General features: G+C 43.2%; 1 protein-coding gene across 2 annotated transcripts in view; it reads left to right on the top strand.

Annotated features, from left to right (window-relative positions):
• The window catches only part of LOC104559025 (vascular endothelial growth factor receptor kdr-like), a 130,012-nt gene that overhangs the window by 37,986 nt on the left and 64,062 nt on the right, over positions 1-27,964 (top strand). For both annotated transcript variants that reach the window (XM_010203820.2, XM_062006738.1), the window contains exons 3-9: positions 1,258-1,469; positions 13,469-13,596; positions 18,060-18,219; positions 19,629-19,765; positions 21,130-21,289; positions 21,861-21,978; positions 23,663-23,838. In XM_010203820.2, the coding sequence (XP_010202122.1) occupies positions 1,258-1,469; positions 13,469-13,596; positions 18,060-18,219; positions 19,629-19,765; positions 21,130-21,289; positions 21,861-21,978; positions 23,663-23,838 (1,091 nt within the window). The remainder of the gene's footprint in view (positions 1-1,257; positions 1,470-13,468; positions 13,597-18,059; positions 18,220-19,628; positions 19,766-21,129; positions 21,290-21,860; positions 21,979-23,662; positions 23,839-27,964) is intronic.

Here is a 27,964-nt window from a genome sequence, read left to right as displayed (position 1 = left end):
GAAAAAGGAGTTGGAGTTATTAGCTAACTGGGAACTTCACAGAGCTTATTAGATACTTTGGTATTACCATGTCTATACTGAGTTGATGTGTCTAGACCGGATTTCTCCCTGGCAACACTCATCTGGGGAAATCTAGAGGTTCTTCCTCCTTCCTCAGCTCAGCAAATGCCATTGGGTCAGTGGGAATTTACTGAGTGAGAAGGGATGAGTCAATCCCCTGTCCTCCTGAAAAGTGGCTTCCCTCTAGAAACACAGACAGAACTGCATCCCTCTAATACTCATAAAAACTCATGGACAGTTACCTTCACACCCCACCAGTTTCCACTTTGACCACCAAAAACCAGTCTGCTACAAAAAGGTCACAATCTTCATCTCATAAGGATGTGCAGCACACACTAGTACATCACCCTCAAAGTGCAGCCTAAGCAGAAAGGGGCTCCAAGTGCTCCTGCTGCTGTGGTACAGCCTCATGTTTGCAGCACATCAGAACTAGTGTTACCTAGCTAACTTAGATCAGTTGAAAGCTCTTTGAGTCCTGCAGTAGGTTATAAAAAAGCCTTGATTTTTGTTGGTGAACTACACAGAATTGTGTTTGACATTAGCTGTGACCACTCATAAGACAACAAAGGGGTCAGGTGAGGGAAATTGTTTCATCTGCCCAGCTACCTTTATGTTCTGACTGCTGTGACAAGGTGAATTGGAAAAAAATGTGTCTTGAGCAGATATTCTAAGATCTGTAACCTGATTAGTTCCAAACCCTTTGCAAAATCAAGACTGAGTCACTGCTGATTAAGCAAGAATGGGGATGTGAAGTTACATGAATGCTCCCCTCTCGATGCAGCCTTGGAATAAGAAAATTTCAGTTAATTTAGCTGTTAAAATATGCAAAGTCCTCAGCTGAGAGGAAACACATCATTTTATCTGATGTTTTCCAATATTTGAAGTGGCTAAAATATAGTGCTATAAAAACAAACTCATGTTCAGGAAGCCTGTTAAAACAAAAACTCAGCTTCCCTCCAGGAGCTAGCTTGCTCCCACAGATTTTTTCAGGAAGCTCTTCTGCTCTAGGAAAGAATGTGTGGTGATGCACCTTAATTCCTTATGGGTGAAAAAGCAAGCACCCAGCACCCTTTGTTTATTCATTTCCAAGCTGCAAGAGTGGGAACTGGGAACATGGACGATAGTTGGCCAGAAGGAAGGCCAAATTTTGTCTGAAGTCATGACTCTATGTTTAATTTTGGGGTGTTGTGTTGACAGGGGAACATCTTCTGTCAGCTGGCTTTTGAAGGGGGAGCAGAGCCAAGACCCCCGGGTGAACGTAAGTGATTGTCGTGGTAACACCAGGCAGAGCTGCAGCATGCTGCTCATCAGGAAGGTCGTGGCCAATGACACAGGTTACTTCACCTGCATTTATGATGACTCCCCATCTAATGAGGATCTCATGGCCAAGATTTACGTGTTTGTTAAAGGTAAGAATTTCATTGTGGGTTTTTTGGTTATGGCTCTGTGGTATTCTAAGCTGTGTTCATCTGTGGGATCTGTGCTAGGTAGAACAAGCAGTACAACTCAGATGCTTTCACACATCCCTCCTCCCCACTGCAGCAAGCCCCAGCTCTGACATTTTGTAGAGGCTGAATGTGGCAGCTGAATTCCCAGTGACACATGTGTGAGAATCAGAAATGACCTATCTTGTTCAATTATGGGACTTGAAAACTACACTGTCTCATCTAGTTTTGTATCCCAAATAACTGATAGACTGCTTGCTTTCAACCTCTTTTCCTTTTCTTCTCCTTTTAAGACTAAATTCTTTTATCCCAAAGGGTTTTGCTATCACAATGCTTTTCCTAAAAGTCATCCTGAATACCCAAGTCCTCATTCTTTCCCTTCCTCCCCAGGCATGAAACTCCCCAACAACATTCTTTGTAATACCTCTTCTACACATTAGTGTACTGCTTTGTCCTTCACATCTGGGATATGTACTTAGCAAAGCTGGATCATTCCATTATACACATTTTATTGTAAAAAATAGCCCATTTCTCATTTTTGTCCTCTTTGAGCTGCCTCTCCCCCACGTGTCAGAATCACTGAGTTCAGACCCAAGAAGGGAAGCAGAGACTTCAGAGAAGTGTGGTCCTCTGTGATTAAGTGAATGTGACATACTGAACAACCATTTCAATAACACAAACTCTTGTTAGAAGAATATTCCCCCCAAATGCTGATTTATTTTCCAAGCTGAGATTGTGAGTAGTCAGATAAAGGAGCTGACTTCTAGGGTCTTGAGTAGGGGATGACATGAACTCCATTGGTGCTGAGTAGACTTACTGTTCAGTACCCCACAAATACTCATGAAAAGGAATTCCTTTTTCTAGTGTATGCTAGAATGTGACTCTCTTATTAAAACAAATACTAGAGAAGCAATGAGTTTGCCTGATAGTATTTGAATAGTTTGGCAGAGTTGTACTTGCAGAACACATGTATTTGCTGGGCAGCTCCTGTGGTATTGCTAATGATGGTGAAACCATCCTGAGGAGCACAAGGGGATTGTGATACACCCACAGAGCTAAATTCAACTCCTGCACTCCTAGGTGAACACACCTGTTTGATTCATGTGGGTGACATTTTCCTGTCTCTTTATGTCTGTTAAAAATAGTCCCTCTCTACCCTTATCCTGCTTTCCCAGCAAGTCTTCCTCTTATCGGAAAGTGGCTTTTTGGAGTTACTTTAGTTCCTGCAGTCATGTTTTTTTTCTCCCTTTCTATTTCCTTTCTCTGATTTTTTCTTGTTACTTTAAGCCTTGGTTGTTTTACCCACCCTAGTTCTTGTGCTGAGCTGTTTCCTTTTCTCATTACACATTGCTCAGATGCCCCACATCTAATATTGTTAACCCAGCCCAGTGCCTACGCTTCAGGAAACAGTGCACTGAAAACTCAGTTCTCCATCCTGATTCAGTGCCCTGTCTGGCTACCCAGGCCTTCACTACTCTATGGCAGGAGCACGTGCAGGAAATGTTATGGATCTTTTGGGACCTCCTGAACATTTTCCTTTAAGAAAATATCTCAGGTTATGAAATGTGAGGCACTTGGAACAGTACTAATATAAAAAGTGGCAGGATGTCCTCTTGCTTGCCTGAGATTGCAGGTCCAAGGTTCCCCTGCAAAACAGCACTGGATGGCTGTTTTCTCTAAATCACTCTCCAAGACTATCCTCTCTCAGGTGCAATTTAATTATGTCATATGTCCTCCCTGCTCTAAAGGCTCTTACTCAGCCTCCTGTGCTTTAAAAGTTCTGGAAGGAAAAATGGGTAGAAAATGAACCAGCTTGTACTGTGCACTCCATGGGTGAAGTTGCAAGACAGGCAAGTCAGCAGGGATCCCTGTGGTCCATGTCCTTGAGAGCCAGTTGCTCATCCACCCCAAAGCAGAGCTCTGCCTCAGAAGTTCAATCTTCCAAATGCCTGCTGGGACCTGGCCTGGCAGTTTGACCAAGCTGCCTGGCCCCAGTGAAATGAAGCTATTTATACCTCAGCATGGATGCTCTTCCTCCCATTCAGTTCCTGTGTATATTTGTTGAAGCCAGCAGCAGGCTGTTTTGAGGACGAGAAAACTGTTCTCTACAAATTCTGGAGTTAAGCAAGACATTCAGGATGTACCTATGATTTTCTTCACTATTTAAATATGCCTTTTTAAGGGATCTGGTCTGAGGGTGTATGGACATCACTGAGAAACCCATCAGTTGTTTCCCAGTGAAGAAACTCACAGTCCCCTGTGAAAGTCAGACAAGGGAGAACTCCAAAAGACATCTCTCCGGACGTTTTGTGGAGAGAGCAAGTGCTCAGCAGGGTGTTTATGAGACTGAGCCAGGTGGAGTGAGAAAATATTGAGCTGGACCCTGAAGGTTGGAGATCCCTCTGAGGTTACAAGCCATTATTGCCAAAAAAGGAAGGGGAATGGTATTTTTTCCCTTCGTTCCTGGCCTGCTGCTTGACACCAAAATGAGAACATGATTGTATCGGAAGCCCTGCTTATTGGTTATTATTTCCTGTGCTTGCTTCTGTTTTTATAGCCTCCCTGGTAGAGTTTTTCAGCTCTGTCAGAATCTGGCATTCAGCAGCTCTTCCCCCTGTGCAATGGAGCAGTGACCCCTGCACGTCAGTCAGACCATAAGGGACCCGAAGGCGCAGGAGCAGCCGCCATGCCCCAGCTGTGCACTGACGGTCTGCAGGGAGGGACAACTCAGGATCTTAATCCTGAATAATTGTTCCTGAGGCCTTTTCTGCTTCCCCACTGCAGCTGCAAGCTGCAAGGATTGTAATTAAAAAACAAGACAATCCCCTTCTCCTGTTGCCTATCTCCTTGTTGAAAATACAACTTAGCTTAGGGCTGGAACAGAAATAGTTGGGTGTTTAAGGGCTGTTTATCTTCATTGCAACTCTGAGGGATAATCTCTGCAGTGAAGCAGTGTCTGCACAGTTGAGTGCTAAAGGGGAAGAGCAGCCAAGCAACTCTCTTGTGTCTGCTATCATAGAAGAGGGTGAATGGGAGAAGCCCACCCTTAGCCCACAGAACACGATGTCTCTGCTGAGCCAGCTCTTGAGCAGTAAAGACAAGACTTCACTGCAAAGCAGCTGCCCACATAGGTGCCCATGTCAGAGACTTGTGTGGATGGCACCCTCACTGGAAATGCTGCCAAAGCCAACTAGACAATGTCATTTGCTTCCATCTGTCTTCTGCAATTACCCTTCCCAACCAGAGACACTTCCCTGTGAGGAACACGCTCATTTATTTCAACCTTTGTGCCAAAGAAAAGGGCAGATTGTCTATTTTGTGTTAAAATAGAGAGAGCCTTCTCCACAATGTTTCCTAGGGCACATGTAAAATTTAACCTGACTTAGAGAAGGAGGAAAAAAAGACAAATCAAGCAAAGATTCACTCTGTCTTCCCAAAGGGCTATCCCAGGCCCCAGCCTAGACAGAAGTCAGGATTTGCAGCTCTCAGCTATTTGAAATACTGTTACTGTCAGCAAAGCAACTGTCTCAAAGTAAGAGAGTCCTCAGGGCATAAGCTGGAAGTGCTCTCTATATCAGCTGAAACGCTGCCTCAGCTTCTGCAGTAATTTCCCCTTGCAGTCCTTAGCTGTACGTAGCAGTAAGGGATTTGCTACACCTTTTCCTACCACTCAGTCAATGAATCAGTAGGAAGGAGCATGAGCTCAACTCTGGTTTGCTTCCCTCCATCAGCAACTTGTACAACATTATTACTGTGGTAACTGGAACTGGTCACCAAATAGTGTCTAGAAAAGTCCACCCAAGTCTCCAAGCTGTGCTTTGACTCCTGTCCTCACACCTCAATAGTAGTGCTTTGCTAGAACTGTGGGGCTAAAGGAGGCAATCTCTTCATGACAGGCATGGGGCCAGCAGGCCAGCAACAGACATCCTCTACTCTTTTTTAATGCAAAGCAGGGCTGTCACTCTGTTTCTTGAAAAAATATGTCCATGATAAGGCTGGTTCTCAGATAAGTACTTCAGAAAGATGAGTCCCACCTCCTCTGCCCTAGATACTGTAATTGGCACAAAATGATGTGTGTGAGCCCAATACAGAGCTGTTAGCTTCTGCACAAGGGTCCACCTACAGTGGGGTAGAATCACCAATTCCTGTTTGTGCTTAGTATGGTTCACTTTTCGAACACACTGGTAGATATTTTAACAGTGGCTTCCCACTCATTGCAATTCAGCTGCTGGTGTTTCACCATCTCAGTGTCACTGTGAGTTGGAACATGGCAGGACTGAGGGAGTGATTTGTTTCCTATATTTGCTTTTCAGCACTGATGTTCACAGGAACACAGTGTAACTACAAGGTACCCCTGCAGAGAATTCGATTTCTGGCTCCTTCTAAAGTTCATGTGGACACCATGAAGCATTAGCACTGCAAGCTTGAGCCATAGTGCAGTCCTGCCAGGAGCCCAAGGCACAAGAACTGGATATTTGGAACAAGATAGATTTTTATATGGCGGCACAAATCCTGTTAAGTCTGTTCTGGAGGAAAAAGGGGGATGCAACCAAAGAGCTTGTCCTTGTCAGAGCGTGCACCTCATGGTTTGTCAGCTCCAGCACCAAGGCATCCCCCAAGAAAGGTATGAGCTCTCCCTTGCTATTGCAAAGAAAAAGGAGGAGAGGTGGTATGAACACTGCATCAGGGTAGACTGTAACATCAATCACAGTCTCTTCTTTATCAAACAGTACAACCCAAAGATGTGAAGCCCCATCTTCTTCATCCCTTCCCTACCAAGAGAAATCTAAAGAAGATGGAAGTGCATGAAAACACCCCTCACATGAGATCATGTTTTAGTTCTGATGCTCTTTGAAGCTGATTTCTGCCTCCTTAATTCTCCTGACAGTTCACAGAGATAATCCAAATGTGAGAAGCAGAAATGCAGGGACAGGGTGACAGCCTGACTTGGGCTTTGGCTTGCTTTCCAGAAGATATTACTAGTGAGAACAGAGTTGGAGCTGCATTTCTTCTTTCTTTCACACTGGAAACACCAGGACAGCTACCCTTACTGTCAGACACTCAGCAAGCTGAGATAGGCAAATGCTGTCCTGTCTGCTCAGCGTGGAGCCCAGCAGATAAGCTGGCTGTCTCACATAGATCAAGGAAGGGTTTGGCACCGTATCCCAGTTAACAGTGTTTAGGGCCACACGACATGGGAATATAGGCTATGTCACTGTGCAGGACCCTCTCTGTTGTTCCTCAAGTAATAAGGGCTGGACCTAAGGTTAAGATGCTTTCTATTCTGAATCAAGGCATTCAGGAAGTTTAAATCCTGTCCTAAATGGTCAGTTTTAAGTGGAGGAGCCCTGTAAGACATGACAGTGAGTGAGCAGCACAAGTTCCTGGTACGAAGTCAGTGACACCACTTGACATCCCAGCAGAAAGAGGTTAACAAACCCCTCCTTCTCATTGATAAAAAGTTTCTAAATGAAAGCCTGACAGTGAGAATCACACACACATTTCCCCCACTTCTTCCTTCCCCTTTCTTATCCCCTCTAACTGCTAATTGCTGAGCCTTACCCAAAGTCTGCAACTGGCAACAGCTAATGAGACTTGTTCTTAATGATGGCACTCTCAGGTAAAGCTGGTCAATATTTTCCACAAAGCCTATGCCTGCTTCTAATCTAGTCTTGTGAGGAGTCAGAATTTATGAATTCTTCTGATGCTTGAACTATAATTCCAGCCCAAGAATGACGAGTTACATTTTTCCATGTTGCCTTTTATCTACGTGGCTATGAGCGGCATTTTGCTGCCACCATCTCTGAGTAACACTTTCTAAAGTAATATCTTTCTCTACAAAATCCCTGTGTTTCTAAAAGTAATTTCCAGGGAAGAATGCATTTCATTTGACCAAAACCCGAATGCTTCATGGTTGACTCAGAATGTCTTCTGGGGGTTCTACAGTCACTTTTGTTTTGTCTAAAGAGAAAATATTCTGCTTTCTATTTAATCTAAACATTCCACCACCAGCTCTCTTGGCCTGACAAATTGAAAAGTCTTTTCTTTTCAAAGACCCCTTTATAGAACTTTATAGAAGTTACTCCTGTACCCAGAAGAAGCCAGGAGGAATACAGGGGACTAGGCAACTTCTTTGTAAAGCTTTCCAAAACACTTAGACCAAAGTGTCACTTCAGTGCTAATGATCCTATTAACGTACACAACAGATTATAAGCTTCCTCTCCGTGTTTTTGACCTTGATGAAGACAAACTTCATGGGGATTGTGGCAAAATATGAACTTAAAGAACCTGTGAAACTCTGCCCAGGCTTCTCAGCTAAGGTATGACTGAATGAAAGAAATAAATAGTGAAGGTGAGAGAATTATCTTTTGCAGGAACAAAGTGAGAAGCAAAATGAGAATGTTCAGGAATGTCATAGACATGAACAGCCACAAATGACTGTCCTCAAAGGCCATTTAGTGCTTATCATCTCTGTGGGATGATGGATAGTGTCTGAAGGGAGAGGTGATGTTATCTCCACAGCTTTACATATGATACAAATACCATGAGACAAATTGCCATCACAGTGTTTGAAACATGAATAGAAATGAATCCTGTACAAAACCCTCTGTGTGTGGCTCAGGAGGACATTTCAAACACACAGGCAGGTAATGCAATGCTGGGAAGAGCTGTAGGGGAGAGCCTGAGTCTTCAACATACAGAGTTCCTGGGGTGCAAAGCCAAAGGCTTTTAATCCCTCAGCTTCATCAGTTGGCAGGATGGGGCCCTGGGCCCTCTAGAGAGCAGGATTCAAAGGGCAAGCAAGCATGACCTAACTACAGACCTCCACCACTTCCTGGTAGATATATTCCAGATAACACTAAACAAAAGAGCAGATATCATTATGAGATGAAGGAGTCCTCTATCTGTGTTCACATGCTGTCACTGTGCAAGCTTCAAGACAGAACTGCACATTCCCCAGGCAACTGCTGTTACACTGCTGAGTTAAAAGCGATCCACCCTAAGCTCATCTCAAGCAGCAATTAATCTCCCAGTAGATACAAGGAGAATTTAAACATAAAGGGCTTCACTGCCTGAAGGTAAACAATGTTCTTGTAGGCACTTGACCTTTCAGTTGCTTTTGTATGCAACAGGCTTGATTTCTGTGCCTGGCCCTGTCCCATGGCAGGACAGCAGGTCTCCTTCCCCTCCGCCATCCCGCTGCCTCTGCTTCCTTCACTTTGCTGTTTGTGTTCCCTCTCTAGCTGTGCTGGGTAAACAGTAACACCCTGGCCTGGCTGCAGCTTCCTGCAAACTTCCACTGACCTGGAGAGCTAGACAGCCAGTCTGAGACCAAAGGGAAGGGGCCTTTCCCTCGCCTGGGAGCTGGTGCTGGAGCTGATAAGTCTCTAACGTGCCACAGCTCTTGTCTCTCTCCACACATCATGAGCTTCAGAGCCCATGGTAAATGATTCTTTTTAATTATCCTATGGGAATTGATGGGTGCTTTTTAGGGGTAGAATTCATAGGGCATATTACCTTCCCAAGCCAGGAGGAACAGATGTGCCAGACTACGGGGAAACACACTATTTTCATGAAGTGTTTCTTTGCTGGGAATTTTTTCCCTCAGAGTTCAGTGCTGGTTCCTGCAGAGGGGATAACACCTGCATTTCCCATGCCACAGCTCTCCAGATTGCAACAGCTGAGTGCAAATGATTGACACCATCTGGAATTGGAGATCTTCCTGGAGGCTAAGGTTATCATTTTTAAAGAAAAGTGACCCCATCCCTTTTGTTTCAAGATGTTCTGTCTCTGAGAGACTTTTTTACAAGGAGTTAACTGATTGCTGATTAACTTGAGGTGGTGAACACGTTTGTAAAACTGGCAGTGACACTCCCAGTGTTCCAGCAGATCATTTTTCCATGCCACAGTCAGTCTCAACTACTTAAGACATTCACAAAGGATTCAGGTTTTTTTTGTCTGCACAAACCATAACAAAGGTATCAGCTGGCAGTTGATTAGTTCCCCATTCAGTATTTTTTCTCTGTCATTTTGTTAAGATCCAAAGCTGAGCCACTTTACATTTGCTTATCCGTTAAGTGAACAGTCCAGCTGCCTGGGAAGTGCTCTTCTCAGATGTCTCCTTCCCAATAAGTGGAGTGGTCTTGCTCATGCTCATGTTTAGAGGAGCTGGAGGGAAGCACAAGCAGGCTGCAGGATGCACAGGAGTTTGCTGGTGCTCTGTGTGCTGTTGCTCTTCAGCACCCGATGATACTATTTTGTCCTTTGGAAAGTTTCACAGAGAGGTGAAAAGGAGCCTCCCTGGCCTCATTGACACATCCAGGGTTAGTGAGTGCTTTGTCTTCACCTGCAGTCACCTTTTCCTTTCTTTCCAGGGTCACTTTCCACTGGTGGCCAAAGCATAGCCCTCACCTCAGGTCAAAACTGTAGTAGTTTAGCCCTGCAAGTAGCTGCCACATTAGCACCTTCACTTTAGCAGATGCTCCCCTAACTCATACAGGTGTCCCACCCTGCTGAAGAGCTCCACTACTGCAGACTGAAACAGGGAGGAAAGGTGGTCTTTGGTAGACAGAGAACTCCTGACAGGCTAATGGATAAAGCACTAAGATAACACAAATGACAGCCACCTGCACGGGGCTCTAGGAAACCTCACTCACTGTAGGAAAGACTAATAAAATATAAACCCTTTTTCTCTTTTGTCCAAAACAGAAAGGCAATAATGCTCATGAGACATCACATCCACCAGCCATGATCAGTTGCAGCTCAAGCCATCCTCTCCATCCCCAGCCCAATCTTTACAACCCAGAAACTGCCTTTGGCTGTTGTTAATTGCAGAGCGATTTTAAAACACTATCTGGATTTCAAATACTGATGGTAGTAGGCTAGATTTATAGATTTTGGCTTATGATCCGGGTAGATGGTGTAATTCTAGTTACTGGGTAGATAGATGGCAATTCAGGTACAGGCTGCTATTAAAAATCAATTAGGAATGAAATAGAGCTGCTGTTGCATACACTATAAATTTATGCTTTGTGCTCTTCAGTAGTTGAGTATCACCATGGTGAGGATCTGTCCTATTTACAGCTAAAAGAGGCAGATTATTTTTAGATCTGTTGTGAATCTGAAGGTTTGGTAAAGGTCAGCCTCAGGGGTAGGGAGGGGTGATGGGGGAGAATGGGGTTAAATCATTATTATTGCTCCCTGAACAGGAAATCTTTTTCAGAAATTTTGCTCTGTTTTGACTTTCAATCATTGCATAATTCAGTATTTTCTGACATTTCAGGATTATTTAACTTTTGCTTAGCTGCCTTCTTTTGATTTCTGTTACTTTTCAAACAAACAGTGCTATTCTGAGACCTCCTCTAAAAATACCGCCACAAATAGTTTTTAATTCAACGTTTCCATCTTTTCAGTCAAAACAGTTTGTCCAAATTTGTTCCAGATTTGTGGATAGTTTGGTATTGAGAAGCTCCTTTTTTTCACAGCAAGTTTCCTCTTGGCCTATATCCTTGTCCTATCCCCCTTCACATGGCACACGAGTTGTTTTTTTCTCCATAGGACTAGAAACAGACAAGAATACACTTCCCCTGACACATTTTTTGCACTCCCAGTGTTTGTTACAAATACACAAAAATCTCCTTTCTCTGCTTTTTCCTATAACAAAGAATCCAAGGATCCTCTTTTAATAATCCAGGGTCACCTTTTAAGTACAAAAGCTTTTCACCAGTTGCACGAGATTTAGAATTGGCTATAAAAATATAATCATGCTTGATAACTCCAAACTACCTTTTGTCCATTAACCATCCTATTTCCAGTTCTCAGACCTAAAATTGAGCTTTCAAACATACAAAAGGTAACTGTCCCACTCTCCCATCTCAATCTCTGCCTTTCAGCCTTCATGGGTTTGTGAAGGAAACTAGTTTGGGATGTGGTGTGAAGGAACTCCAGCTCTGCACCCAGCTAGTTTTTTGAACATTAATTCCAAGTGACAGCACTCATATTCTCATGACATTGCTTAAGCAAAGACTGTTGTCATTAGCCAGGAAATGAACATTGATAAACCCAAATGAATGACCTGTTCCCAGATGAGTTACCAGGGGAAATAAAGACAAAGTGTGAGAGAGAAGCCAACTCTCTTTTCCTTTGTCAGTGGAGCTGTGGAAGGGCAAATACAAATATCACACCCCATTGTCAAACTGTCCTGCAGGTCACCAATAAGCACAGTTACATCATTTGCACCTAGAACACTTGTTACCCAGGAATATGTAATGTAAATCAGCACTTCACCCACTGTCTAGTTACAGATCCTCCAGCATGGAACACACAGCCCTTTCAAAGGGTGTGCATTTATGTTACACTGAAAAATAGGTCCCCAGTGATTTGAAGCAAAAGACTGTCAGGGATGGAGTCTTGGAAAAGGAGAAATTCTGGAGGGTTTCACAACTTTAAACTCTTTGTTGAGAGAAGCCAAAATGGACAACACCCAGACAGGGATACTTGGAATTCTTAAAACTTCATGTACAGGATTTTCTTCCTCATTATGTAAAAAAGACAGAGAAATATTTGCCATCTTTTCCTGGAGATTTTAAAATACTCCCAGTTTTGCCAACAAATGAAGGAGGGGCAGTGGCCTGGTGCAGTACTGCCAGGATTCATGGGATGGATGGTGTTACTCAACACGCTTCAACTGGGACTTTCTTCAGTCACAGAACAGCTGCCACAACAGCCTTAGGTGTAAAACGAGAGTGTGCATTTAGGTGAAAGGATCCAGGCCAGCTGGCCTGACACATTAGTGCTAAACCAAGACAATCACACCATTCAGACTGTTAAACACAGCCTGTGGCTTTGATTTCTGCACTTGAGAAGCATCTGATTCCAGATGAGGGCACACACAGCCTTTACTGGAGATACCTTGACACCGTGCTGCAGCCAGACCAACGTGTGTCAGACAGAGAGGCTGTAAGACAGGAAAGGCTCTGGCTACTGCTGTGACAGAGTTTTGCCCTGGAAGCCACACAGGTCATAGAATCATAGAATGGTTTGGGTTGGAAGAGACCCTAGAGCTCATCTTCTCACAGCCCCCTGCCATGGGCAGGGACAATTTCCGTTACAACAGAGTGCTCACAGCCCCATCCAACCTGCTCTTGAACACTCCAAGGGGATGGAGCATCCAAAGCCTCTCTGGGCAACCTGTCCCAGTGCCTCACCACCCTCACAGGGAACAACTTCTTCCTCATATCTCATCTAAACTGCTCTCTTTCAGTTGGAAGCCATTACTGCTTGGCCTATCACTACCCTCTGATAGAGTCCCTTCCCAGCTTCCTTGTCAGCCAAATTTATCTGCCCTCTATTGTAGCAGATCCACAGAGAATCCCACAGTTTGCCATGAGTGTGACCAAGTTACTCCACTGTTGGGTTGAACAAGTTATTCTAGTCTAGCTTTGAATATGATGGGTCTACATTCCCTTTGGTATGCTTTCTGCAGTATTCTAGAGATGCTCATTTACAAAAGGAAGCTTTTCTTCCTGTAGATTTAGCTCAATTGCTATAAAACTATTGTAACACTTAACTGCTGTGGAATTCAGGAGTGCTATGGTATAGTATCACCTATGAAAGCAATTCAGAGCACTGGGAAAAGAACTGAGTCCTGTGCCACGAAGACCTGTGGAACTGATCCATTGACTTCATTTTTACAGATAGAAAATGGATAAGAAAAGGTGCTTTTGCAAGATTACACTGCAAAGGGGTAGAATAGGGTTAGAAATGAAGTATTCCTATTCTTGGTCATTGGCTATAATCTCTTGATGACACTGACATTTGCAAACAAGCAAGATGTGACTGGATGCCTTGTCACACGCTAGAGTGGGCTTTCTATGAGCAATTAGCTGCTCAGATTACAGTGTTCTTCTGGTCATTGATCAGCAAAGGAGCAGTTTTGCAAATCAATGTTCTTTTCCCTGCAGACTACAGAAATCCATTTGTGGAGATTCATCCAGAACATCCCAAAATAATCTTCATTTTAGATGCTAAGAAAACGGTGGTTGTCCCTTGCAGAGTTACCTCACCAGATATCAAACCTAAGCTTACCCAGGTAAGTGATTCTTTCAAAGAAATTCAATCAATTCAGAGGTCTGAGCTGCTGACACAATGAGTTAAACTACAAATGAAAATGTATGAAGCTAGGTAAGCTTCAGAAAAAGCAGCAAAGAACCTGAAAACCCAGGCACATAGTCCTGCTCTTGCAGTGGATTCCTCTTGAACGCAGTACAAGGGTGTTTTGGAGATTAGGCTCAGCTTATCACATATTTTTCTCATCTTTTGGCTTGATGTACCTCCATAAATTGGCAAAGATAGATGACAAGACACCATTTTCCTTCCAAATTCTTTGTATAACATCTGGCTATTAGCTATTGTTATGAAAGTTTCTCTCTTTTATACCTTGAGCCTCCTCAGAGCAGTTGTCCCTTTCCGCATGATCGCAGAAATTTAACCTAAGTTTCAACCTCAGAAATAAAAGGCTACAGACTCCATCCCTTTGGCAGCAGGTACATTTGATTGTCAAGGTTACAGAGTGGTCTGTGGAGGTCAAGGCCATTTTGTATAAGAGAAATGGAAATGTAAGGTTTTGAGGCTTCCTCAGTCAATGGAGATCTAGCCACTCATTTAAAGGGCTATAAAATTGCTCTACAGGGAAACCTATCAAGGAATGAGGAGCAGAACATAGATCTCTTGGCTCCAATCCTGCCTTTTACCTAATGGGTTACGAGTCTTTCCATTCTCCTGCTCAACTGACTGCTTGAGCTGTCCTGAAGGGAAGAAGAGCTCATCCTCTGCCTCTGCTCCTCTTCCACAGCCTGCTCTGGAGGGGCTGTCAGAGAGAAGTTGCTCTGCTGGATATGGTGTGACAGTGGAGCACATGCAGATGGATGATGGTAGAGGGGTCTGAGGACTTCTGCTCCTCTTAGCAGTTAGATGTCTTGGCTGTTAGATGTCTCCTGTGGGAGGACAGCACACGAATTCACAGAGGCCTGGGACAGTGCTCTGGCTCTTGCTGAGACCAAGGGCAAGTTTCCAGGAGACGTGCAGAGGGTCAGCACTGGCTTTATTGCTCTAGCAGGTCTCTATTTTTAAACTGTGTCTGTAGGGATTAAAAGGGGGAGAATAAGACTCCTCTCTAGTTATTGCTTATCACTTTAGCCTGGATAAGTGTTATCACCTTCTCCTCCTTGGCTATAAAAATGAAACATTCCCATCTTATTTTAGCCTGTTTCAACCCAAATTCATTGCTGTAGCACTGCTGCTGACTTCGGTGCAGTCACATGAGCCTAATGTGGCCTTGGAACCTCTACCAAGCAAACTTCCACATTTATCCCCTTATTTATAGGCAGCACTGCTCTCCCTGCTTGCTAGCTAAATTCTCTCCTGGTAATTTCTTCAAACACAAACTGAAGTGCTGCAAGCTGCTGCTGGAACAAAACCTCCACTCAAACTGAAAGCTCCATCCAAAGAAAATTGTCCCCAGAAGATTTTTTCCCCTTCACGGGAGAGCAGCCAGGCTGCAGGGCAGGGATGTAGGAGTGCTGCTCCCCACAGGAGCCCTCCGGAGGCTGAGAGCTAGAGAGACCTTGGTACCCAAAGGGATGTGTTTTGGGAGGCGTTTGCTTCAGGAGGTGCCAGCCCTGGGCTCCATCTGTGGAAAGTCACCGCTCGTGTTGCCTCGTCTGGGGATTTGTTAGCGGCGAGTGGAGCCGAGGTGGCGGCTTCCTGTGCGGAGAGGAAGCGCGACGGGAGGGTGCTGGAGGTAACCACAGGGCAGGAGAGGGGAATAAGGCCATCAGACAAAATTAGAACATCCTCTTCTTCCAAATTTAATCTCCGAGAGACAACGCACTTCAAAGGGAGGAAAGCCACAGTGATTTCCTTCGGGCAGCATTGACGTTTGGTGTTTGATTGTTTAAATCCATATCTTTGAGGATTTGATGAAGGTGTTCGATACATGCCTGCTGTTGAAAACGGCCTCCTGAGTAGGCTTGTTTTTTCTTTCCCCTTCCCCTAGCCATCTGGGAACAGAGCTGCCAAACTGTGAAGTTCAGCTTTATCACATTTTATTATTCTTGTAGAAAATGCGCTTTTTTCCACTGTAAATTAAGTTCCTTATGTTACCATTAGACTTTAAAATCATTGCTCTCTCTGGCCTTTAAATATGTATGGGGAAAGGTACCTCTTGCTAATACTAAACAGATCCCAGCTGACTCTACATCTCATCTTTGTTATGAATAAACCCATGCTAAGATGCACAATTCAGACTTTTAATTTTGCTTAATGTGACATTAATTGTGGTCCAAAAAGGCATTTTCCATCTTGTCAGATCCGTTTAGTCACTGATCTGGTTCAGTGTGCATTTGCCACTTACAGCTTTGACCTTCATGGGTGTTAAAGCACGATGAAGCCTCAGGTCTCAGATCTCTTGCTGTTATTTTCCTGATTTTTCCTAACAGTTCTGAACAGAGATGCCACAGCTTGATTACTTCAAAAGTTTTTACATGAAGTCTACGTTTCCTACTACTGTCAGGAGAGAACTGCTGCTCCAAAAGCCTCCTTCCCCACAGCACCAGCACCAGGCACTGCCTCACTCATAAATCCTTTGTCTTCTAGTCCGTGCTGAAAATGTAGCAACAAGCAACCTAAAAGAATGCAGCTCCTAAAGCCTGGAGTTGAAATTTCTTTGCAACACAAGAGTTATTTAAGCTGACTCCTAGTTAAATGGCACTGCCATACAAGACTATCATTGGTCTGGAGACAGACATATTAATTGCGTCCTGTATAACAACAAGAGCAAAACTATTACATCATTGGGGAAATTCCCACATGAAGTCCCTGGTGCAGCTCTTCCCTTGGTTAGCTCCAAAAGCTAAAATAAGGTAGCTCTGAAAAAGAAAACATAAACTTGCCTCGTCTCTGAGAAACCAGTATATGATAAGAAGGAGGGACCAAAGCACTGTGCACATAAAGTCAGACATCACATGGCATGCTGTAGGCACACTGAGGTTTCCTCAAACCCTTGAATTTTCAGCCAAATGTGATCTCAACACTCCCACAGCACATCCTCAGTCCTAACGAGTCTTCCTGTGTCCTGCTGGAAAAGTCAGAGCCACAGAGCCTGTGTTTCCACGCACCCGCCTACAAATGGGCTGAAATGGGGGAATTTCAGTCATCTGCTCTTTTACAGACCCTCTGCATGTCATTTCACATCTTTCTTTTCTATTTTATAATTCAGGATTTTCCAAATGACTGGAGATTGAATTGCATTTTCTCTAGCAAAACAGGATTTCCCTGTTAATAATAATAAACACCTAATTATTCCCACCCAGCACAGCTAACCTGCTTGACATTGGTGCTGTCCAAGGGTACATGGAGAGTTTGTACTTCTTAAGTGAATTTTTGCTCTGTTCTATTTTCCACACTTGCCTTTTGCACCCTCACTTCTTCCTCATTACCAGAACTTAAAGATCTTGTTTTTTCAAGAATCATGGAATGGTAGGGTTGGAAGGGACCTTTAGAGATCATCTAGTCCAACCCCCTTGCAGAAGCAGGTCAGCCTAGATCAAGTTGCAGAATCTCAGAACATTATCACAGAATCTCAAGGGCTGGAACGACCTCAAAAGCTCATCCAGTCCAACCCCCTGCCAGAGCAGGACCACCTAGAGCAGGGCACACAGGAACTCATCCAGCTGGGTTTGAATGTCTCCAGAGAAGGAGCCTCCACAGCCCACCTGGGCAGCCCCTTCCAGTGCTCCCTCACCTCAACAGGGAAGAAACTCTTCCTTGTGTTTCTTTGGAACCTCTTCTGTTCCAGCTTCTACCAGTGTTTATGAATTTTGGACAAAAAATGTCTAAGTTACTAAGTCCCCTTATTTCTGCCATCATATGATTTACCATCATTGCCTAGAGGAAATCAATGAGCTGTTTTGAAGGTGTCTCATCCCTCTGTGATACAGAAGGAATGTGATTCCTAGCTCTAGACTATAGCTTATAAATAACTGCCATCAGGTGAGTCAGTGACATGAATACTTCTGATTTTTGGGGGTCTAGCTTCATACATATTTTACATTACTGGGAGACCCCAAGCAAACATGTGGTAGCTACATGGAGCATTGGGAGAAGCAAATTTTGTTCCTAAATGTTTCCAAAAAGATTATCCTGCAAAAACCATATAAGATAGGCATAATTATGTGCAGCAAGGAGATGAGGGAAATGGGACCTACAATAGGTAGCATGGCATCTGAGAATGGAGAGGACTGGGGCTCCTAAATCAAAAGCCCCAGTTATGATGTTTAAGTTTTGGGTTTCAAAGACAGTCATACCTTAGGGAGAGCTTTTTTATTTGCTTATGTTGATGTTGCTTAAGATATGTGTGGAATGAGACCACCAACGACTCTGAAAGGTCAAGTATCTACCCTCCCTCTAAAGCAGGACAGCCTTGGCTGGTTGCTTCTACGGTCTGAGGGGAAAGGGAATGTCTCACAAGCTTCCAATCTGTCTGTTCTCTTTCAGTATCCTCTTTCTGTAGAGATGAACTTCAAGAAGATGTTGTGGGACCCAAAAAGAGGATTTATCATCCCTTCTCATTCTTTTCTTTACTCTGGAGTACTCACATGCACTGCAAATGTCAATGGAAGCACATTCACCTCCTATTACCTAGCCCAGAGACTGGGTGAGTGACTACTGTGTGCCAAAGAATGACCACAATGTTTCTATTTCAATAGCTAAGCCCCTGGGTATTATTTCTTGGTTAGCCTCAATTATATTTGATATATCTCATTGGTATGTATCTGTAGCAAGTCCAAACTGGAACACCAAAAGCAAACTCTTCCCCTTTTTTCCTATTCAATAGAACTTGGGTTTGAGCCACTCCTGGTTTTGAAAAATTACCAAGTGTTGAGGTGGTATAAAATAGGAGTGTTTTATTCAAACCCCATCAAGGTTTTGTTTACCTGGACTGAGATATATTTCCCTTGAAACAACTGCTGGTTTGGGATAAACCAAACAGTAGCTTTCTTACTGCTTCTGGTCATTAAACACCCAGGATCATGGTATAAAAACTGCTGATTTAAATCTTTGCTTTTTTATGCAGTTTTTCTTGGTGATTTTTCTCTACTCTTTCCCTTGTATTTACAGTCAAGCTTCGGTTCAGGATTAAAGTCTGAATTCAAAGCAACTAAACGTTACATTTTTGAGTGCTGGGGATTTATATGAAGCCAATTTGAATTTACTTTTCCATTGTCTTCAATGTATTTTGTTTCCCTCCTCATATATTATATTTTTGACAGAGGAGAGTTTATTGTGACTTCATTCCCATTAGATCACAGCATCCTTCTATACAATTAGCACTCAGCTTTAAACAACAGGCTGATAAAATTGTATGGCAGCCAAATAAGAGGCCTGTAAATCTCTCCCTCTCATTCTTCATTGTTGGAGTAATATTTTTTTACTAGAATCATAAATGTAAAGCTAAAAATCCCATTAGATCATCCCTCTCTAACCCAAAAGGACACAGGCAACACCTCACACCACTACAGAGGTCAGACGTGTGTTTGGTATGGGGCACCAGAGACACAGCCTTATTTCAGAGCTGATGGATTTAAGGCATCAAGAAACAGATAGAAGCAAAGTTTGGAGGTGCCATTCAGAAGGGAAAGGTAGCTGGTTGTCAGAGGGCAGGTGAAACATGTTTCATATTTTACAGCAATTAATCCTCTCACAGATATACAACTGTTGAGGTGCTTTAAAGGATGAGTAGCTTTAGGGAATGGCTGTGGAGCTGATGAGCGAAGGCAGGAGCCAGACATGGCAAATGCAAGAAGAATTAATTAATTACTGTGTCTTTGTGTTATCAGTTAGTATGATAAGCTGATACTCAGGCATTATGCAACTGAGCTAGTGTTTCCATTGTGTGGGCATTTCCCACCCTTTCCATAGAAATGACAGGAGAAGGTGAGGTGGTTTGGAAGCTGTGAAAGGAGTGGATGTTGGAGAGGCAACCGGAGTGCAGATTCCATCTTAATTGTCATTGTTGGAGAGAGAGTTGTGTGGTTATACCTTTGGGTTTTTTTCTCATTTCAGAGAGCAGAGTACAGAACCTGACTCTTAAAGCAACTCCCAAAAAACTGCTTGTTGGAGAAACTCTCTATTTGGAATGCAGAGCAGAAACCTTCATCAACGGGCGCATTGAGTTCATATGGACATGTCCTAACGGGAGAGTGAGTTGATGACAATTCAGTATTCTCATTTCATGCAGATCAAAAGATCTGTTCACGTAGCTGGGTAAACCCTAAATACTACTGATTCTGAAACAGAGCCAACCAGCTGTAAGCCTACAATGGATTGTATTTTTAGTTTGGATGAATCTAAAATTTATCTGAGCATCCTGAACCTGCAAATTAAACTGCAAATCTCAGGCTAAATATATGCTTGCAAGAAAAAGCAGGAGTGTACATTTCTTGTTGGGAAGAATAGCTGTCTCATCTCTGCTGGCCTGTTTGTTGATCCCAGTGCCCAGTGGCAGGTCTCAAAGGCAGCCACGAAGGCTGCAAGTTGTCAATCTGCTCATCATCTTGATATTTATTCACTAGGAAAAAGTGGAGCAAAAGCCAATTGTGTCTGTTGAAATCTCCACCAAAGAAGGAAATTGAAATTCTGAGTGTGGGTTCTTGAGCTTTCTGTGGAATGCAATACAAAAGTGCCAAATTTGCAGTGGAAATACCTAAGACATGGAGCATTTGCTTTGATGTGCTAAAACCTTTCAGTTCTCCTAAAGAAAAACAGAGGGAAGAAGGGTTTTTTCCCAGATCTGTTCATCTATCTGTCTATTTGATGCTCCAATTTCAAATTATTTCCTTTTAATTCAGCAAAATACACATTCCAAAGCCACATCTGAACCTCTTGGAAACATGCAAAATGTGATTTTGTATGCTACAAAACACATAACACAGAATTTATAGAAGTGGAAGCAGTATGCAGATACTGAATTTGGTTTTTCTATGAAGCCTCCTTAGATTTCTGATGTTATAAGTGTAAAATTTCTTGGCCAAATCTCTGAGATCAAAAAAAATCTTACCAGAAGCAATAATACTTTCTGAAATTCTTCAGGACTTTGCACTGGCACTTGGCTGTCACAATAAATTCTTTCTGTCATAATACATTTCTTTCAGAAAGTAGGAGATTTTTAAGACAGAAAAATACTGTTTGTTACCAAAAAAAAATCAATCCCCAAACCCCAAAGCAAAGGACTCTGCCCCTACAGATGGTTTTACACTGGGACCCCTGGGATTTGGTCCCTGAGAAGAGCTGTTCTGGGATGCATCCCCGTATTTACCTGCCTGCCCAGATTTCAGTAGAGAAGCACCACGGTTCCACTCTGTTTCCCTCTTATTAGACTTGGTAATGAAAGCTCACACAAGAGCTCTTCTTGATGATTTGGCTTTTATGTTCTTTCTTTCAGTGATAGGGAGATGTGATAATTTCTTATGTGAATCACTGCTTTTCTTTACTGGCAGGTTTTGAAAGGATGCACAAAATAATCCTCTTTACGTTGCTTTTTGACCCTCTTTTTTCTGACTTCCAGCAACCTTATCCTAGAAGAACAATGGACCGGGGTGGCACAGTGTATAAAGTTGGCAGCAGCCTGACAATTCAGAATGTCACCATGCAGGATGGAGGCCTGTATGTATGCAAAACATTCAATGTAACAAGGCTGGAGGCCAATGTCACAGTTACAGTCTATGGTAAGTTCTGCAGCTGAACCAGAATACCCAAGAACCAGGATTGTTAAGCCTCAAGGGTAATGCCACACTACTAAATCTCCTGATATGCAGATGGCATTAAGAAGAATGACAACTAGTTAAAACAACCATTAATCATTTGTAACCTCTAATTAATTTATGAGATTGTCAGCACCCAGAACTGTATATTCAAAGAAACTTTAGAGAGTTCAAGACTGAGACATGCCTGAGGTTGGGGATTAACTGGAGCTGAACTGTTTTGGAAAAGCTGGCACCAAGGATGCCCTGGAAAATCTATCTTGTTGGCATTCACATGGACAAGAGATACCCCAGGCATTTTTACACACAGTGCAGATGCATATTCTCTGCTTTGAAGTCCTTCATTTGGAGATAGACCTTCCTGGCTCCAGCAGAGCTTTGCAGAGGAGCTGCAGTAACTGCTTGTCATCCCATTTGGTTGTCTGAAGGTTCTGCAGATCTGTGTTGCAAAAAAGCCAGGGCAGACAATGCAATTCAAAGATGTGAGCACTGTACTGTGGCAGATCTGCCAATACTTATTCATTTCTTTTTGCAGACAAGCCTTTCATCACAGTTTCATATAAGAAAGGGCCTTACTATGAGATTACATCAGGGCACAAGTCACTGAAACTAGCTGCAAAGGTGGATGCCATTCCTCGACCAAATGTTGCCTGGTGAGTACCATCATCTGGAGCAGAATCAGGCATAGGCAACCTTCTTTTGTGCTCCTGACTAGAATAACTTTTCACTGTTCCTTACCACAGATAAAAGATGGGAGCTGAGGATGCTCCTGGCTGTGGTCTCACAGTTCAGCTGGGACATGTGACTCCTTTCTGTGCTGACATATGCTCTGTGAAGCTGGGCAAGCCATGCTGGTTTTCTCTTCTAATGATGCATAAAAGGTCCATAAAGGAAAAATGGGGGTTTTATTTACTTCAGATACAAAACTATTTGGAAGACTCAAGTAGGAAGCTATTGGGGAAGGCTTTCCAGTCTACCAGCATCGGTGCTGGTCAGCCTGTAAGGACACAGTGTGCTATAGAGAGCTGCAGGTCACACTCTCAACATGAGAAATTGTCTTTCTTCATAACTTTTACATAATATCGTCACTTGCCCTGTCTCTTGCTACTTTTGCTCTGCTTGATTGCAGGACATATTTAACAGCTCCATCCAACACCTTATACATCTTTAACTGTATGCAATCCCATACATATTCTCACTGGTGTGGGTTTGTATCTTGGCAGAGAAGGTGGTTTGGGCAAATTAGTACCTGCACAATATGCTTTTCCTTGGCCACCTGAGTGCCAGGCAGGGGGCCCTGGCAGTCAGCAAAGGGCATGCTGCATTATTTTAGCAGTGAAATAACAGTGAAATCAGTGCTGCCAGGAGGTATTTTCAATTGTTGCTGCTATTTAGGAGATGCAAATGTTTTTGTGAGTGGAAGTGGGGACCAGTCCCTTTTGTCTGCCAAGGCTTTGTTCTTGGGGCTCAGCATGGAGCTGCTTGGGAGCTCCCTGGGACCACCAGAGCTGCTTCCCCTGCATGTTCGAAGCTGCAGCTGTTGATGTTGGAGGTCTCTCAGCAAAGTTGTTTAAACGACCGTAAAGGAGGTTTCCAGCATTCTCAGGCACTAGGACACACGCCCCAGCTTCTCCTTCCACCAAACCTAAAGCTCTGTGTGTGGCAGACTCTGGCCTATTTCATATTCATAACCCAAATCTGCTCATGCAGGCTCTGCTGTGCTACTCTTAGCTTGTGACAACTCAAGATTGCAGATTCCTCACCAACCTTCCTATTGACTGTAAATTCTCCAGGTCCCAGAGTTCAGCTTTTGCAGAAACAGCAAAGAGTTATATATACATAGTGAAAGACAATTCTGCTTCATTAATATCTTGGTTTAAAACTGATGACATAAATTTTGTCTAACCCATTATTTCCTGCACCTAGTATTGCACATCCAGCATAATTTGGGGCAGGTAAATGTACATTAGTAACAACAGCTGAGTGAGAGGCACTGTTCCTTCAGACCCATTAAAATATCTTTTTGCTGTTTGTTGGAGAAGCTGTCTCATAGCATTGCAGATGCTACAGTTTTAGTGAGGAAGGATAAAAGGAATTGATGCAATGATTATAGGCCTGTGTTTCCCTTGCTGTTTCCAAAGGATGACTGTGACTTGATCTAGGTGGGATTTGCTTCTGCAGAGGGGTTGGACTGGATGATCTCTAAAGGACCCTTCCAACCCTACCATTCTATGATTCTATGATGACTCTTTATTCACCTTTATTTGGGTAACTTGTTTTCTGAGGGCTGATATGCATATATACACATGATGAGCCTTGATGGGACTTTCAAAACAGGTACAAAGATGGCAAACTGATCAAGGATAACCACACTTGCTATGAGCCAGACCCAATGAGGTACAGACTGGGCATAAGAGATGTGAGACCGAAGCATGCTGGAAACTACACCATCGTCTTGAGCAATGCAAAATATGGCCTCTATAAGAACCTCACCATGCAGCTGGTAGTGACAGGTAAGGATTTGATGTTTAAAATTACTTCTACTAGGCTTTCTCATTTTTATGTATGATCCTATTTTACCAGTCAGCAGGAAGGGATGATGTTTCCCCATGTTTAGCTGATGTGAGCTGCTGCAGCACTTGCATAGATTACCACCTTACTTAGGAACCACTGAAGATCCACCTCAGCTCACCACATGTTAAATGGACAGCAGGTATGAGGACTTAGGCTGAAGCTAGGTCACCTAAAGTCACTTTCCACTGAGATATTGCACCTTAGAAATAGTCTGCAGCACCTTTGTGTTGGGATACTCTCTGCAGAGGGAAGCAGAAATGGCTCGAAACTCAACAAACTTAACAGGAGTTACCTTTTAATTGGAGTTTAAGAGAACATCCAGTAGTGAAGTGCTAGAGCTAGGGGCACAGTTTTCTGAGAGAAATGATAGAAGTTTTAGCCCTTGAGATTAAAAATTAGTTTGGGCAAGGCACTGTAGAACATCTGTTGTGACAGGAAAGTCCCACTAGGGTTGATGGAAGGATCTAGATAAGCTACCCTGTCTTTTATGTCTCTCTATCATCCTGCTAGATATACTTTCCAAGTGTGTAGATATGTATTGTCATTTATCTGCTGGGAGCACTTGAGAGACAGGTTCATTTTCAGAGGAATCTGGATAAAACTGAAGTAAACACTGGTGTGCACTGAAGTGGGTCCACTTGACACAGAGGGGAAAATAGATACTGGAATCACATTTATTAATCTCCCCAGCTGGGATAATGGAAGACAGAGACACATTGTCTCTTTGCACATCCACTACCTCTTTCAATCCATTGACTTTGGCAACAGAGATTGAATCATGAGGCCAAGTAGGAGTTCAGCACAAGTTAGCTCTGCTTCCCTTTGTATTTCCCAAGGTTCACTCAGGCAGTGAGATAAAGTTATCGAGATAGGTTTGCTTTCTTTTCTGTGGTGAATTCTTTTCTCCTTATCCTCTTTACACCTAAAAACACTCTCAATTGTCCTACTTTGTATCCTTATGTCCTGTTGCTCTGTGGAACTTCCAGCACTCATTTCACCTTCCACCATTCAGAAAGGAAGAAAGCCTAACAAATGAAGAACCTGACACTTAGGCACATTGGGCCTATTAAAAATGCTAAATACAATATGGTAGCTTAAACCACCTTACACATTACATAATCTATTGTATGATTTAGGAGTGGAGAGAGCTGAGAACATGCTTCTGGTCAGGTAGTGCAGCTCAGCTGCTGAGGAAGAACGTGTTAAGCTGCAGTAATTTGTTCACTTCAGCTTGTTTACCCATACAGTGCTTTTGCCCTTCATGTTAAGAGAACGGAAATGTTCAAAGGAAGAGAGAATTAAGAATGATAATAAACTATCTTGTCAAGGTAAATACTGGTATTCACATGCAAAAGAGAATGTTTACTTGAAGAGCAGCCATTCCCCAAATAGGCATATAAAAAACAAACAGACCTTGTTTGTATCAGCAAGATGCTATTTCAGGATTAAACCATCCCATGCTCTTAACTACAGCACAAGCCTTTCATCTTTATTGTATGGACAAGTATGTGGTGTTCTGTCTCTCACATGCAGTGCATGCCTAGCATGGTGCTCATTGTTAGCCCTTCTGAGAGATTGGCCCAACAAAGACTTCAACCAGGAATCGTTATTTAATTGCACACCCACCCTTTCTCAAGCATCTGCAAAGCCCAGCAGCTGCAGGGATGTTACTGACTGGAGAAGGTGTTGCACGGTGAAGCACAGAAAAAAATGAACAGCAAATGTTTCTTTTCTGGTAGGAGAAAGTAATCCCAGAAATGAGAGCAAGCAAAGGAGAGTATCTGCCAAAGCATGCCATTGCTTTTAAGCAAAAAGCTGCAAACAATGAGGATATTTGCCTTGACTGTAGACAGGACTGTCACAGAACCCCTAGGAAACCTCTCTTGCCTCTGCCAGCACTAACCTGACCTCTTCTATGTGAAGCATCCAGCGCAAGGAGAGAGCCATTTTGCTGAGGTGCATCTGGGTAGACCAAATAAGGCAAATTTTGCTCCTGAAGCTTATCCAGCAGCAGCAAACTGTCTTTTTTTTGTGCTTTCAGTCAGAGTAAAGGGATTGCTTTTTCAGAGCTGGGTATCATTTGCTTTACTTGAAAAAAATATACTTCTGAGGCTACAGCCTGAATGCAGGTTGGAAATTCTCCCTTAGCTCTTGAACAAATAGCCTAACAATTTATCTCCCAGTCATCATGACTGATATCCTGGTCTTGCACCTGAATATATTACATTGCAGACACTTAGACATGGAGAAGAAGACCAAAACATACTTTCTAGCTCTTTTATGGATGGATTACCTTGCCCACCACTGGAACACCTCTGAGCTAGGAGGGGTGAGTAATGTACCTACTTAGAACCATGGGCAGTCTGCAATTACTGAAGCTGGAATTTGAACACAGGGATTAGCAAACTGTTGTAAAAATCCTCTTGGGCTTGCAAGTGAACACAGTGGTAGGAGCACCGCGTTTTGCATCATGTCTAAAAGGTGGAGTGTACAACAATTCAGCACCTGATAAGCCTCATGCTGAGTCCATAACCACGTACCAGCTCCCTATTACTGAGGAGTAACATTTCTTTTTGACTAACAGCATTGCTCCCCAAAAGCCAGGGCTTCTGAGTGAGAAATGTCATTTGAATATGTTTTGTTTTGCTGCAAGGGGACAACATACTGAAGAAATTATAAGTAAGCACATAGCCCCCTCTCCTGTAAGTCTCAGCTCCACAGAGGCAAGATGGAGCAAAATGGGCAAGGAGCTCTCAGAGCTGCAGGGTGGCAACTGATAGCAGTGCAACTCTGGTTGACAAGATGCAGGAAGGAGCCTGAAGGAGGATCATGCTGCTATTCAAAAAATGTCTCTTTAAGAAGTAGCTTAGCTGTGCCTCTGGTCACTAGTGCTCCCATTGCAGCTGGAATTTAATCTTGCAGGAGCACATATCTCCCTTGTGGAGTCACCTTGGCTCACTGTAGGACTTGAGTCCCCAGGAGGTAGCTGATTGCATTTTCAAAACACTCCTTCTTTACATATTTACACATCAAACACTGTCCAAGAATCGGTGGGTCGCTGTGGTTTTGTTTTGTTTGATTAAATTCTTATTGAGAAAAGCTTCAAGAAAATAATGTCCTGAAGAATTTGGAGGGGAAAGAGCAAGAAGAAGGAACAATCCTAGCAAACAGCTGGTGGCTGCATATCTGAGCCAGCCAAGAAGGAGAAATGTGGGAGAAAAGAGTTATTCCAGGCTGGAGTACAAAGCAGTTTCAGAACAAAACATAAACACAAACCCTCAAATCTATTTATGGGCAAGCAGGCTGCATTTCATTCTCACCCTTGTACAAGTCATCTCCATGCATCAGGGTTCTTGCTGAGCCCTTCCAGAGCAGTCAGCATGTTCTGACCACCACCTTGTGAGTGAAGATTGTTTTGAAGCATAAGTTAATTCAAAATGGGATGAATAACCTCCTTCACCACTTTGCCTTTCTTCTTTGTCCCACAGTTTTTCTGCTGTGCTCTCTCAAGGCTCTTCCACCAAATATTGCTTTGAGTTCCAGCTGCTCTAGTCAACTGAAATTACATTCCCTGATAGAGTCCTTGCTCTCCAAAGCTCTTGTGTTATAGCTATAAGAAATGCAGGATTAAGTGCTAGAAATAGCCTCTACCATAAGCAGTAGTGATTCACAGGCTTCTTATGAATTCTGTCTCTCCTGAGCAAGGACTGGAATAAAAAGGGTGCATGGAGAATTCACGTGTGCTTTGCCATGTGCTCCTTGTTGTGTCAGCAAGGTGATGGGCTCTACCTCCATTTGTTACTAGGGAGAATTAGCTCCAGAGCACTTAATGATGCATAAAAGTATGCCCTACTCTGTAGTCAGGCCAGTTCTTTGTATTTGGTTTAAAATCAAAGGCAAAGGGAGTTCTGTGCCTGACCTACTTTGGCTTGCAAGGGATGAGTTGACATCAAAGGAGTCCCCAGTGATCTCCGTGAAAGTTAATAAATATTCGGTGATCCATGTGAACAATACACCATCACCTCAGCCAGAGCCAGAAACGGTCTGAAGAGGCAAATGAGCCTT

This window comes from Colius striatus, chromosome 13 (genome assembly GCF_028858725.1).
Source record: "Colius striatus isolate bColStr4 chromosome 13, bColStr4.1.hap1, whole genome shotgun sequence".
NCBI lineage: Eukaryota > Metazoa > Chordata > Aves > Coliiformes > Coliidae > Colius > Colius striatus.
Note: the sequence above shows the minus strand (reverse complement) of the source record. Positions and strands in the feature narration are given on the sequence as shown.